Source organism: Colossoma macropomum, unplaced genomic scaffold, assembly GCF_904425465.1.
Source record: "Colossoma macropomum unplaced genomic scaffold, Colossoma_macropomum, whole genome shotgun sequence".
NCBI classification, from domain to species: domain Eukaryota; kingdom Metazoa; phylum Chordata; class Actinopteri; order Characiformes; family Serrasalmidae; genus Colossoma; species Colossoma macropomum.
The window spans coordinates 20,799,518-20,812,174 of record NW_023494789.1 but is presented as its reverse complement, the minus strand read 5'-3'; the positions used below and the strand labels follow the sequence as shown (position 1 = coordinate 20,812,174).

At 39.9% G+C, this 12,657-nt stretch overlaps 1 protein-coding gene across 1 annotated transcript; it reads right to left on the bottom strand.

Annotated features, from left to right (window-relative positions):
* Positions 1 to 4,686: 4,686 nt before the first annotated feature.
* Positions 4,687 to 12,012, bottom strand: fbxl3b (F-box and leucine-rich repeat protein 3b). Its single transcript, XM_036570508.1, has 5 exons — positions 11,734 to 12,012; positions 10,427 to 10,850; positions 10,176 to 10,298; positions 9,558 to 9,729; positions 4,687 to 9,036 (listed from the first exon to the last, which is right to left on the bottom strand). Exons 2-5 carry the CDS (start codon positions 10,847 to 10,849, stop codon positions 8,396 to 8,398), a joined length of 1,359 nt encoding a protein of 452 aa, XP_036426401.1. The 5' UTR covers position 10,850; positions 11,734 to 12,012; the 3' UTR covers positions 4,687 to 8,395.
* Positions 12,013 to 12,657: the final 645 nt, after the last annotated feature.

The window sequence follows — 12,657 nt, the reverse complement described above, 5'->3', positions numbered from 1 at the left end:
TTTAAAATAGTTAATTAGTAAGCATTAATGGTGTTTCATTTGGAGATGTATTTTTATTTAGCGGGTGAATACTCTAAAAGTTTTCTCTTTAAAGTGTAAAATTAACTGTATTCTGAATATAACCTTTATTAAATGTAACTTGGACTAAATGCAAATACTTAATTTCTGTATTCTGAAAATTTTAGTATCCTGAATACTTGTATTCTGTTTACCCAACCCTGGCTATTTTTAAGGCTTTTAAGCCATTATCTCCAAACAGAGTAAATTGGATCAGGGAAAACCACTGCTATCCAAAACAAACATAAAGGCTTTTCTCACGTTTCCCAAAAACCTTGATGACCCCCATGCCTTTTGGAATAATGTGCTGTAGATTGAGTCAAAAGTGGAACTTTTTGGAAGACGGGGTCCTGTTACGTCTGGTGTAAAGCTAATACAGTGTTCCACAGTAAGAACATCATACATGTGATCAAACATGGTGGAGGCAATGTAACGATGTGGAGATGCTTTACTGCTTCAGGATTAGGAAGCAATCGGTTGCAGTTGTTGCTACTGAAGTTGGCAGAATTTGACACTGTAGCGGGCACTTATGGATCTGAATCTCAAATGACTCCCTGCTCCCTACATAGTGCACTACATCGGAATTTCAATACTGGCTTCTGCATCCCAACAGTGCATAATATAGCTAACAAATAGTTATTTGGGATACAGCCACATCGATACTTGAAAAATAGTGCACTATTTGGCTGCAGAAGCTAGAATTTTAAAAACTTCCATAGCACACTATTTAGGGAGTATGAAGTGGTTTGAGATTCACCCTGGATGTGATGCTACTTCTGACTGAAACAAAAACATTTGAAGCATGTAAGCCATTTAAGTGCCAGTCTTCTATACTGCTGTTTGAATCATATCGTAAGTATGTAATTTAAGCTTGTGATATTAATAATGATCTTTTAGCCTGTTAGCTAGCTGACCAGCCTAGTTCTAGTAAAAAATAAGCTGTCAGCTCTTCAGTTTAAATAAAAACGGATTCTTTCTTCATCACTCAGTGGCTCATGTTAGCAGCACTAGAGTCAAAGATCATTCCATTAACAGCACAAGGATTGCGTATATTGTGTATTTTACGATGGCTTCAAAAGCGGCTCAGTCTAACAGATTTTAGGACCGGAACTATCCGTTTTGTAAGTGGTTAGTAGATAGTGGCAGCCAGCCCCCTCTGTTGGTCAAAACAAGCACAACAGGAAACATCTGCCCATCTGCTCTGCTGCCAGGCCTTTCTTAGGACTTTCCTCTGTGTTTTTAATTCACAGTTAAAACAGGGACATTTCTGGGGACAGCTCCAGCCAGGGACAGGCCACCAAAAACAGGGACTGTCCGTGGAAAACTAGGAAATCTGGTCACCTTACCCTGCTCCCAAGTGAAGAAGGAGGTGAGCAGCATTGTGTTAAATGACATATCAGTTGGCACCTTGCTAAGAATGTTTGACAGCAGCAGTATAAAAGCTTAGTGCTAGCTTGGCTACTTAGTGGATAGCCAGCTGGCTATTTTGAACAATAGTCTGATTCTGTAAAATTAGCTAACACATGCATATCAATAGACAATCACAAATACGTCAACCTAAAATCACAAATAAGATGCCATGTGTATATCTTTATTACACAACAACACACACTAGTTTGTGAAACACAGCTATATTTGAAATGAATTGTGGATGAGCCCAAGCTCATTAAATACTTTTAAAATAACTGACAACATGGCACATTGAGCAGTAATGCACAGAAGTAAATGATTAGGAAGCTGCAATTCCAGGTGGATGTTGAAGACATTATTCACATCCTGATTTCATACATAAGAAAGAAATGGCAACTATCCCAAACAATAGCATACAAGGACAATAAATAGGAAGCTCAAATTCTATCTTAGTATACCATGTTGCCAGTCATTTAGTTATGACACCACTCTGGACCAGACTAAAATTACATTGCCCTGGGATGCATGCTCTTTTGAAGATTCTGGCCCCCATTAAAACTAACAAAGTCTGTGTAAAGTTTCCTATTTATTGTCCTGTGTGCACTATTGCTCAGGATAACAAGAGGCCAGTTATTTTTTAAGTACTATATTGGCTTGCGCCAGAATAAAACTAGGTTTTCTTTACAGAGGAAAACTGGATCTCCATCTAGGATATTTCCTTACAGGGGGTTACAGTTATTTGTTTCAACCCAGGTGAATAAATCCCGCTGAACTTTCAGCTTCTTATCCATTTACCTTTACACAAGATTACTCATTGTGCCATATTGCCAGCTATTTCTTATATTGGAAAATACTATTTGAATCTAATCACATTAAAGTTAAATTAGCTTGAAATTACTTACTGAACTTATAAAACTCAGCCTGAACTTTTTCTTCAGTTTCATACTTAAAACTACTTGCAGTAAAAAAATATATGATAGAAATGAACTGAAGAAATCTGCAGAATATCTGCAGAATTAAATATTTTCTTACTTTATAGTCAAATTCTTTATACTCATAATGGTATGGCCAACATAGTACACATTCTTAATTTCTTCATTATTATGTCTTCATTATTAATTTCTTCATTATCATGTCTCTCTGTGTCTGTTAAGATGTAAATTGCACAGCACATATGCGAATGTAAACACTCCCTTTATTTTACCGTTGTTTGCTGAATGAAAAGTCGTGAATAAGGAGTAACTAACTTCAGCCTCATCACAGAGCAGGTATTATTTGGGTGGTGGATCATTCTTAGCACTGCAGGGACACTTACGTGGTGGTGGTGTGTTGAGCTGGTATGAGTGGATCAGATACAGCAGTGCTGCTGGGGTTCTCAAACAAAAATATCCAGGCAACAACATCCTGTGACCACTGATGAAAGACTAGAGGATGACCAAGACAAACTTTGCAGCAACAGATGAGCTACTGTCTCTGAATTTACATCTACAAGGTGGACCAACAAGGTTAGAGGATCTAATAGAATAAACAGTGAGTGGACACAGTGTTCAAAAACTCTAGCAGCACTGCTGTCTGTTCCACTCGTACCAGCGCAACACGCATTAACATGCCACCCCACGTCAGTGTCACTACTGTGCTGAGAATGATTCATCACCCAAATAATACCTGATCTGTGGTGGTCCTGTGGGGTCCTGACCATTGAACAGGGTAAAAGGGGGCTAAAAAAGTATGCAGAGAAACAGATGGACTATAGTCTGTAATTGTAGAACTACAAAGTGCACCTATATGGTAATATCCATATTCATATATGCTGATAAATGTCATATATTTGAAATCCATTTATTGCCATATATCAGATTTCCATATGAGAACATCTACCTTTTGGAGAATCCCTGATGCCATCTTAAGGTCCATTCCATTATTGTAGGAGTATTCAGCCCTCCTGGAGATCCACCTTCCCGCACATTTTATGTCCAACATGAAACTAACACACCTCCCTCAGCTAATCAAGAACTTCTAAAGGGAATAATTAGATGGATCAGGTGGGGTTCATTAGAGTTGGAGCTCAAGTCTGCAGGAAGGTAGATCTCCAGGAGCAGGGTTGGTGACCACTGCTTTACATTATAATATTATATTGTTCCATCAAGATAATGCAACTATATCTGTGGTGGTGAAAGGAACCAGGGCTCACAATGTCTAGAAACCAAATACAGCCTTTTATCACTATCCAAAATGACCAGTTAACCTGCATGTCTTCTGAGTTTTATATGTGACATTGATAATGGTAAAATAGTGGAAAATCTTTCTGTATTCTTTTGCCTTTTAATGCCTTACGTACCATTCTGCCATGACTTTATTCTATTAAAAAATGGTTTAGGCCAAAACCTTGTCTCAAAACTGTCATAAAACAATGTCTCAGGCATCAGACACTGCATTTTAAGGCTTAAATTATGTAGAATGTTTTAAAAAGTGGGCCCATTTTGAATTCCCCTTTATTTTATATGAATAGTCCCTTTAGGGCTGTTTTTGCCTAATTTCCAGATATGGACTGGAACGTGAAGAATATGTTTTAAAACTTTAAAACGTGTTTACATGATATATCAAGCTCATTCACTCATTTAAAAAAAAAAGATATTTTTGACGCTGATCTTAAAGGTTGATACGATACAGTCTGTGATTCTTTCTGCAGATTTGGTGAGTAGATATCCACAATTTTTTTTTTAGATTAAGACTAAACTTTCTTAATTTTCTCTGGAAACCTTGTGGTTGAACTAGTGTCCACTACAAGTAATGGACGGCTGTATGCTAACCTTTATGAAAGCTTCAGAAGTAGAAAAAAATAAGCTGAAAAGCAAATTTGTGTTTAAATGGGCAGTGCTTCACCTCTTTTTAAAAGAAAACATGCAGCCTTTTTAAAATATGATTAGCATGTAAAAACTGTCTGTATGAGAAATGTTTCACCGATTTAGGTACCACTTAATTATGAGGACTAAGCAATTGTGGAAACAGTGATATATTCATATAGGACAGGTACTTCTGTATCATCACTCAGTAGCTAAAATAGAATTCACAGAAAATGGATACAGTGCCTCCTTGTGGGAAAGAAACGTAGAATCCAATCAAATACCATATTATGTAAACCATTAATTTCAAAATTAACCTCAAACTGTCCATATCTCTGATATACTTTAATGAAAATCAAGAGTCAAATTAACACGATTCTACATTCACGAAAAATTTATTCCAAAATGACAACAAAAACTTTTCCACAACATTGGATGCCTTTTTTTCTGGTTAAATACATAAAAGCACTCATTGAACTGAAGCCAAAGATATTAAAGAAAGCTTGAAAGAACAGAGTGGCGCTCCAGAACAAGCTTACGTTAAACTACACTTACTATGGAGAAAAATAATCAGTATAATAATCAATATTCATATAACATTTCTTATACTATTATGTACATTTATGGAATACAATTGTCTATAAAGTGCAGGGGGAGTGATTTGAAAAGAATATTAATCTCTAATTATTCTTGTAAAGAAACTGTACAGAATCTGCATTGATATGAGGGTGCCCTGTGTTCTTGGTAAATCAGCAGATATGTTTGCGTGTCTTTAGTGTCTTTATTTCCTGCTTTGGGGAAAACCAAACAAAAATTGGATTTCTCGATTCGCCTGGTAACTTAAAGCCTGTCCAGCAGAGCTAAAGAACATTTCTATTGCACCCCCCCCCCCCTACAGGTTTGTTTTTACCAGCAGAAAAAAGACCAAAGAACCTCTAAATATTTCACAAAGCAGGATTTAGCCAGAATGCTGCCCAGTGTTATTGACTCTCCAATAGGAATGACCCTTAGCTCCTTTCTTAATGGACAGGCTTGACTTCAGACTTGGGTTATCTGGCTAAACAGAGAACTCCTGCTTGTGAAATATCCATCAGGACTGATTCCGAAGACATGAACATGGGAACTGTGGACAGTTCGGACAACTGAAACGCTCCAGCTTTCAATTTTCCGAATGGACAGCGAGCCTCTGTCAGCGCTGTGATTCAGTGTAGAGTACTGTACTGTTAAAGAATAAAGTCTCAGGAACAAGGAAGTTAGAATTCTAAAAATGAAAAAGAAAAAATATATTCGAGACACAGAAGAACTGAATGACTACTATGAACTCTGAATACACATTAGCTACCTGTGATACTGCTCTTTGTCTACCTATGCCACACCTTTGTGCTGCTGGATAAAGCTTATCTACAAGAAAAATGCATTTTCATACAGGTGTAGCTCTGAAATTATACACAGCAATCATGTGTGAATGAACCACAACCAAATACAAAAAGAATCCAAATAAATTACATGGGAGAGCAATCAGCATGTCAGACAGGTGATGAGGAAGCAAAGGGGGGAAAAAAAAAACCTGTTCATCAGCACCCCCGTCGTACTGTATACTCAGAAAAGCACTCGGAAAGGATTTGTAAGTCCTTTCACACCTTAAAACAATAAAATATTTATGCACCGTATAAAAATAGCAATCAGGGTGTTTCCTTCTTGTCCCATTTAAAGTCCAACTGTTCTGTTAATACAGAATAATAAAATACAGGGGTCTTTCGAGGCATGAGCAGACAGACAGCAAATCTAGGGTTTCTGCTTCTGTCCTTCTGGATGCCTGGACGTCCAATGATGAATCTGAATAGGTTTTAAATAAAAAATTTCAGCATTCCAGTCTAAAACTGAGCCCTGCACAGAAATAAAAAAATACACCAATATTCAGCTTCCTAGCAGTACCGTTATCTACCCGGCTTCCTACATAGCTACCTAGCAAAGAATGTTTTTTTCAAAGCAACTTAATAAGGTGGATGTTTTTTCCAAAGTTCCTCCTACCTTCGAGATACATCGTCAGATGGGGGGTTTTCCTAATAATTAAACCAGAAAATCTTGCTGTAGGAGGCAAATAGGCATGTTTAAGATTAAGAAGTTACAGCGATGAGTTTGGCTGGAGTGCGCCTTTAACGTGCCAAAAGGGAGGTACTTTCATCATTACCCAGCTATTCTTGCTTTATTATTCTTGTTACGGTCTTGAATGTGTTTCAGGTAGGGCTGCAGCAAACGATTTTGTCAGCAATCAGCAACTGCTGCTTCTAATTGCAATAAGTCGATTATGACACTGGCAACAGGTGAAACTGTGTGGCTTTACCACATTTTCCTGTATCGTTCCATGTTAATTCTTGGTCTACCACAGCTCTTAAAAGCCATCAGTCAACACTGTACTCACTGACTGGCGCATTGAAACCGAGACCCTTATGACTTACTACGAACTTACTAAGACAAGAGCACAGTCAATAATATTAGTTTCTTGTTCAGTGAAACAACTGAAACAATGCAATGGTCAAAAACAAAAAGTATAAACATTTAATTTGGCAATGGAGATTTGCATGGAATGGCGGTGGAGTGGCAGTACATTAAGTGCTTTTTAATACTAACATGTTAGTACCAGCTGATGACAAGCTAACTAGGAACATTAGCTAGCTACCAGTAGATAATGAATGGCTAGCTGAGATGATGTCCAACGTTTGAGTGAGGTTGTCGTGCTGTGTTTGCTAGCTGCTTAATCTATCCATCAACAGAACTTTGTGAGACATTCACTCTGCAGGCAGAATGATGTTACAAAAAGGAAAAAAATCCACTATAGTGCTTTATCTATGAAATGAATAACCTGTAGCTTTCATTTATGTTTCTAGTCAATGACACCAAAAATCAGTTATTAACATTGTTTTTACTAATTATTTTGACATCATCTGTGTTATTCACAGTAGCACTATGGTTGGAGGGTGGAGGGCTTTGATAACTGTGCTTAGTTCTGCTGACTGGTTTAAATTATGTCATTTTAAGTCATGCTGTCCAAAAAGTATCCTGGTGAAAAGTTTAAGTCTTTACATGTATGTATGTTTAAGTCTCTAAATGTATGATTTGACAATGAAAATTCTTATTTAGTAGTCGTTGTTGCAGCCCTAGTTACAACTGCCCCAAGAACAACTAGGCCCAAAGCCCACATTCATTTCCATCTGAAATATTCCCACAGTATCAAATATACAATATATAAGCTTGAATAATTAATCTCTACACTCCCACAAAACAACGCCATACTTCATTTGGTTAAGTAAAAAGTGCTTAAGCATGCCTCTGAAGCTAAAAATATTATAAGTGATCATAATCTTGCTTGAATTTCTATGCTACCCTCTTCCGCCTTGTAAATCTACAAGTGCTTCTGAATGTCTTTTTCTAAAAAACAGACAATTATCTACACTTAAATCTAAAGCCATTGAAATCAGTAATGAAATGCCAATGGATAGAGCTGACTGGAAAGCAGTGACAGATGCTTACACCTGCTGATAAGATCTTGTTGATGTGGTATTGTTGTGAATGTGTAATTCATACAGAATGTCCATCACTTACAGTTCCAGAGGTTGTATTTCAAGAAAAATGGTGTAGAGATTGAGCAGAAACAAAGAAAGCAAAGCAAAAAAAAAAAACAATAAACATACATATATACAGAAAATACAATATGGTGAAATATTATTCAGAAGGGCCATTAGACGGTAGAGTAGCTTGCAGAGACCAAAGCAACCTTCAGACTCTTTAAATGACAATATACAACACACATATAAAAGTCCATTTGTGTAAAGGGCCAATTTGTTTTTGTAGTGACTGTCCCATTTGTATTTAAAACTGCACTGTCCTGGCCATCTCTTAATTCCATTCCTCAAAATTTAAAATGAAAAATCCCCAGTAAACACTGGAAATTCAGATAAATGAAGGGCTTTTATCATTTATCCAGGAATACCTCCCCTTTATGTCCTTACAAAAGGAGTGAATATGTCAGAGAGCAAGGCCTGCATTTGGAAAGGTGGCTGTATGAGTGATGACAGACCTGTACCCTACCAGGTGGGCATCATATCGGGGAACCAGACACGGCCAAGGTGCTTGGACACCTCCCAGTGGATATCATCCAGGCCGTACTTGTGATCAGGAACCAGGACCTCCTCCATGATGGAGAGCTGTGAGAGGCGTCGACCGCACATCTTCACAAACTCCACGAAAGCGCTGCAAGACACCTCGCATTCGCCCAGGCCGATAGCTGACAGGTGCTGGCAGCGCTCGGCAATGCGAATCAGCTCTTCGTCCAGAGGCCGCAGCCCGTTGGCACACACCACCAGCTCCACCAGGCGCGGGCAGGTCAGGCCAACACGGCCCAGCACCTCCTTGCTCACAGAGCGGCCGAAGTACAGGTGCGTGACTGGCACCTCGTCACGGAAGAACGGCCCGAACTCGTCCTCATACAGGAAGAAGTACATAACCAGGTTGAACTTGGGTGAGTGACGCACCATGGCCTCCCAGCTGCTCTTCTTGATGGTGTGAAACTGCTGCCCGGGGTTCTCACTCACCACATCAATGCGCAGGTGCTCTAGATGGACGTGGCGCTCCGATGAGAGAGCCAACAGCAGCTCGTCGCTCAGGAGGTGGTAATTCAAGGCTAGCTCACGCAGCCCATGGCATTGGTCAGCTACACAAAGGATTCCTGAGGGAGAGAGAACCAGAGAGGAACGAGAAATCAGCCACACGCAAACCCTTAAGGAGACTACCACATTGAAGATGGAGTGGTACAATTCTCAATGCTGACAGCATGCACAAAGCCAGACACCTAGGCAAATAGCAGCACTGGAGGTGGGTGGAATTATTTTAAGAATTAATCAAAACACTCCAAACAGCTCTGCCTATCACCACTGTGTTCTTTAGCATAAATTACACAGCAACTACCACAGTGGCAGGCAGAAGCAAAAATGAAGAACTTTGTCCAATGAAAATAGTCTAGTTAACTAACAAAGATCTTCAGGAAAAACAAAAAGAAAAAAAAATTGTCAAGTTAACTGATAAAGATCTTTAGGAAAAACAGAAAGAGAAAAAAATTGCAGCACTACATATTGAACAAATATGCCCAAATACTTAATGTACATCAAATGCACTATGCACATGTAAACTAATTTCTAATATCTAATATTTGTAATATCTATTTTTTTAGTTTGTCTGCCTCCCTCTTACCTGCAGGTGAAACATGAGGGCAACTACTCATCTTCAGCAGTTTGAGCGTGTCACTGTTGTTGGCCACAAGAACCTTGAGTGACGGGTCATCTACTGGTGTGTCATCAATCTTCAGAGAGGACAGGGACTTGGAGTTGACAAACACCACTGTCAGGGCTGAGATGAAGTGAGACTGATGGAAAGAAAGAAAGACAGGTAAGTAGAATAAGTGATTTCCAAATTCATCCTTCTACCTTCTTTCCTTAACAGAGAGACTTTGAGAGAACATTAGCTATACTAGCTTCATTAGATTGTACATCGTTAAGCGAAATGTTAATGTTGTTGGATTTCAAATCTCTTTTAGGTATTTGGCTGCTGCTTTGGCTTCTTCTGAGGTCTTGGTTCACTTCAAATCACTTCAGCCAGAGTTATGCAATTAAAGTAAACAACACCTCTGAACACAAACACACATTACATGCTGCATATAGTGAACATTTTGGCAAACAATTCACAAATTCTTCAGATAACGCAACCGTTATACGTCTTTACTGTCAAGTGTGGCTGAAAATGTTGCGCTAATCCTCAAGAACACACAATTCAGCCACTCATGAAAGACGTGTGCATGAGTGTGTTGTTTACCTTGGGCAGCTCCATGAAGCTGGGACGAGCCGTGGAGATGAGCCCCAGGGTTTTCAGTGAGCAATTAACCAGCTGAGACAGGATATCACAGGCCGCTTCTGCAGACTCAGTGCTGCTGTCCACCTGAGAGTTCCACATAGCACTGAATGTGAGACTACAGATTTCACAACCCCCCTTTTTTTATTATATAGAAAAGTCACATGCCTGCAGCTTACACAAAGATCAAAATGATCTGCAGAGTCAACCCTCACCTTGAAGCTGACATACTGCAGATGGTTGGAGTGTCTCTTGATGATCTGTTTGATGAGGTCTGGGTGTGTGGCTTTCAGGTAGGAAGTGGCTGGCTGAGTGAGCTCAAACTCGAAGCACCTCCAGAGCTCAGGCATGTGAAACGCTAGGTTCCAGCTCCTGCACACTTGTGAGGCGAATGCCCGATCCAACAGGGGCAGGTACTGGAAAACCTGTAGCAGAATTTCCTGAGGCAGACAGCCCCAGTCCGCTGTGCCCTCTGAGTTGCAGCTCCCCTGTTCCTGCACTGGTTCCTCTGAACCATCTCGGCGGAGCCTCTTGCAGGATTCAGGTGAGCCAGAGCCAGGGCCAGGGCCGGGGCCGGGGTCAGAGCTGGGACTGTACCCGTCCTCCTGCTGCTCTCCTCTTTTCTGCCCTCTTTTCATTCTGTTGAAAGAGCAAGGAGAAAAGGTGTAAGACTGAAGTTGTAGCACTGCATAAAAAGGAAGGATGTGAAAGGATATTATACAGCAGTGGTTCCCAGCCCTGTTTGTGGAGTAAGCTACCCCTGCTCTAACAAACCTGGTTCAGCTACGGAGGGCATGCTGAAAAGGGGTACAACGGTATAAACATTACAAACTGCTCTCTTATTGGAAATTATGTTTAAAATGGAAAGGTCCTTCTCACTTTAATAACGGGGCCTTGCTAAATCCGAAGATGACGAAATGACGGGCATTTTTCATTTAAGTACCGCTGCTGCGTATGCTAGTTACCCATCTAACCTATCTCAAAAACAGACTGTGGCTTATTTCGTCATGGATATTTTTGTCAATTCCTATAAAAAATACTAGATTTTTTTTTTTACATTTGTTTGGGGCAATATACAACAGCGACTCTGAAAACACCTCGGAGTTGACTCGTACGCTTCCACGCCCCCTCTAACCCAGGGCAATAGTTAATATTAGCTTAGCGTGGGAAAAGTTTCAATATTTTAGGCCTATACATTAATTAAGGAGACACCAGTCCGCTTTATCGTTGAACAACGTGTGTAACTTTTTAATTGATGCTGGCTTTACTTACTTTTCGTCAAACGAACGAATTCAAAGCCCGTCAGGACAGAGCATCCGCTTAACCAACGAAAGCCAGTCGCTGGCGAGCTAATGTTAGCCAGCTAGCCGAGCCATTACATTACACTGAGTAATCAAGCAAAACAAACACGACTGTTGCAGCCTGTCAAAACGCCCCGCACAGAAAGCGGTGCAACAAAACAATTAATATGCGTTCAAAGAAAACAGGGAAAGCGCTAAACATACGGTCTCCCGCCTCCTACCTGATTTATGTTTAAGTCGCAGTTAAAAAGGCGATCGCTTCTCACATCAGCCCGGGCCTGCACTTGAATACTTCATTCGAGCGGGACAACCGATCACAACCATTTGCTCTCAGTCGATGTGATGGGAGTGGGGCGACTGACGAACGAAATCCGTGGTGTTGGTTGAAATTTCTCCCTGTATTTTTCGCCCCAGTCTTGTGACCTAGTTACTTAGGCTTGATCCCCTCAGCGCGACGCGAAAATGGCGATGTGTTGTGGTTGGAGAGAGCGAGCGATGAACTGTGGGTAAACAGTGGAGTTTGTGGCTCGGTGTTCCTCCATTAGGGGGCGCAGGAGAAAACCACTCTTCTGCCTCTAAGGGAGGGAGCTCACAGCGCTTTCGGGGGTTTATAATGCTTTTATTGTTAATTAATGGGTTTTGTCTGACACCCCTGCTGCTGGATGTTTTATAATTGTTTGTACAGATTTTTATTTGTACAGTTTTTTTCAGTGATAGCCCACAAATGTTCAAATTGTTTACAAATTATCTGGTGGTTGATTTATTACAGTGTTATGGTTAGGGTTAGGATTTGGACCAGTGTGAGGGTTAAGTTTAAGTTTTGGGTTGAGGTTAAGGTTAATGTTAGACCTTGGTTTAAGCTTGGAGAAAATTAAGGTGAATTTAATAGATGTTTTGTTGAAAGTAAGTTAAATGTAGTTTAAGTGTCTACAAAGCATCAACCGTGGACTATCCAAATGAAGCATGCTGTTTAGTTGTACCACTTTACATATATGAGAGAGCAATGCATCAACAGTAAAAGAAGGATGTGAGTGAAAGTATCCTGAAGAATATTTCATCATTTATATTTGAGCTTGCAGTTTTATGTCACAGACACCAAGAAAACCTCATTTTAAACAGCCTGTTTTGGTGACTAAATGCATGAG

Coding starts and splice junctions, on each gene's coding strand:
- fbxl3b (XM_036570508.1), bottom strand. CDS start 10,849: ATGAAAAGAGGGCAGAAAAGAGGAGAGCAGCAGGAGGACGGGTACAGT. Junction 10,299..10,426: donor TGCAGTATGTCAGCTTCAAG/GTGAGGGTTGAC, acceptor TGGAACTCTCAG/GTGGACAGCAGCACTGAGTC. Junction 9,730..10,175: donor GCTTCATGGAGCTGCCCAAG/GTAAACAACACA, acceptor TCTTTCCATCAG/TCTCACTTCATCTCAGCCCT.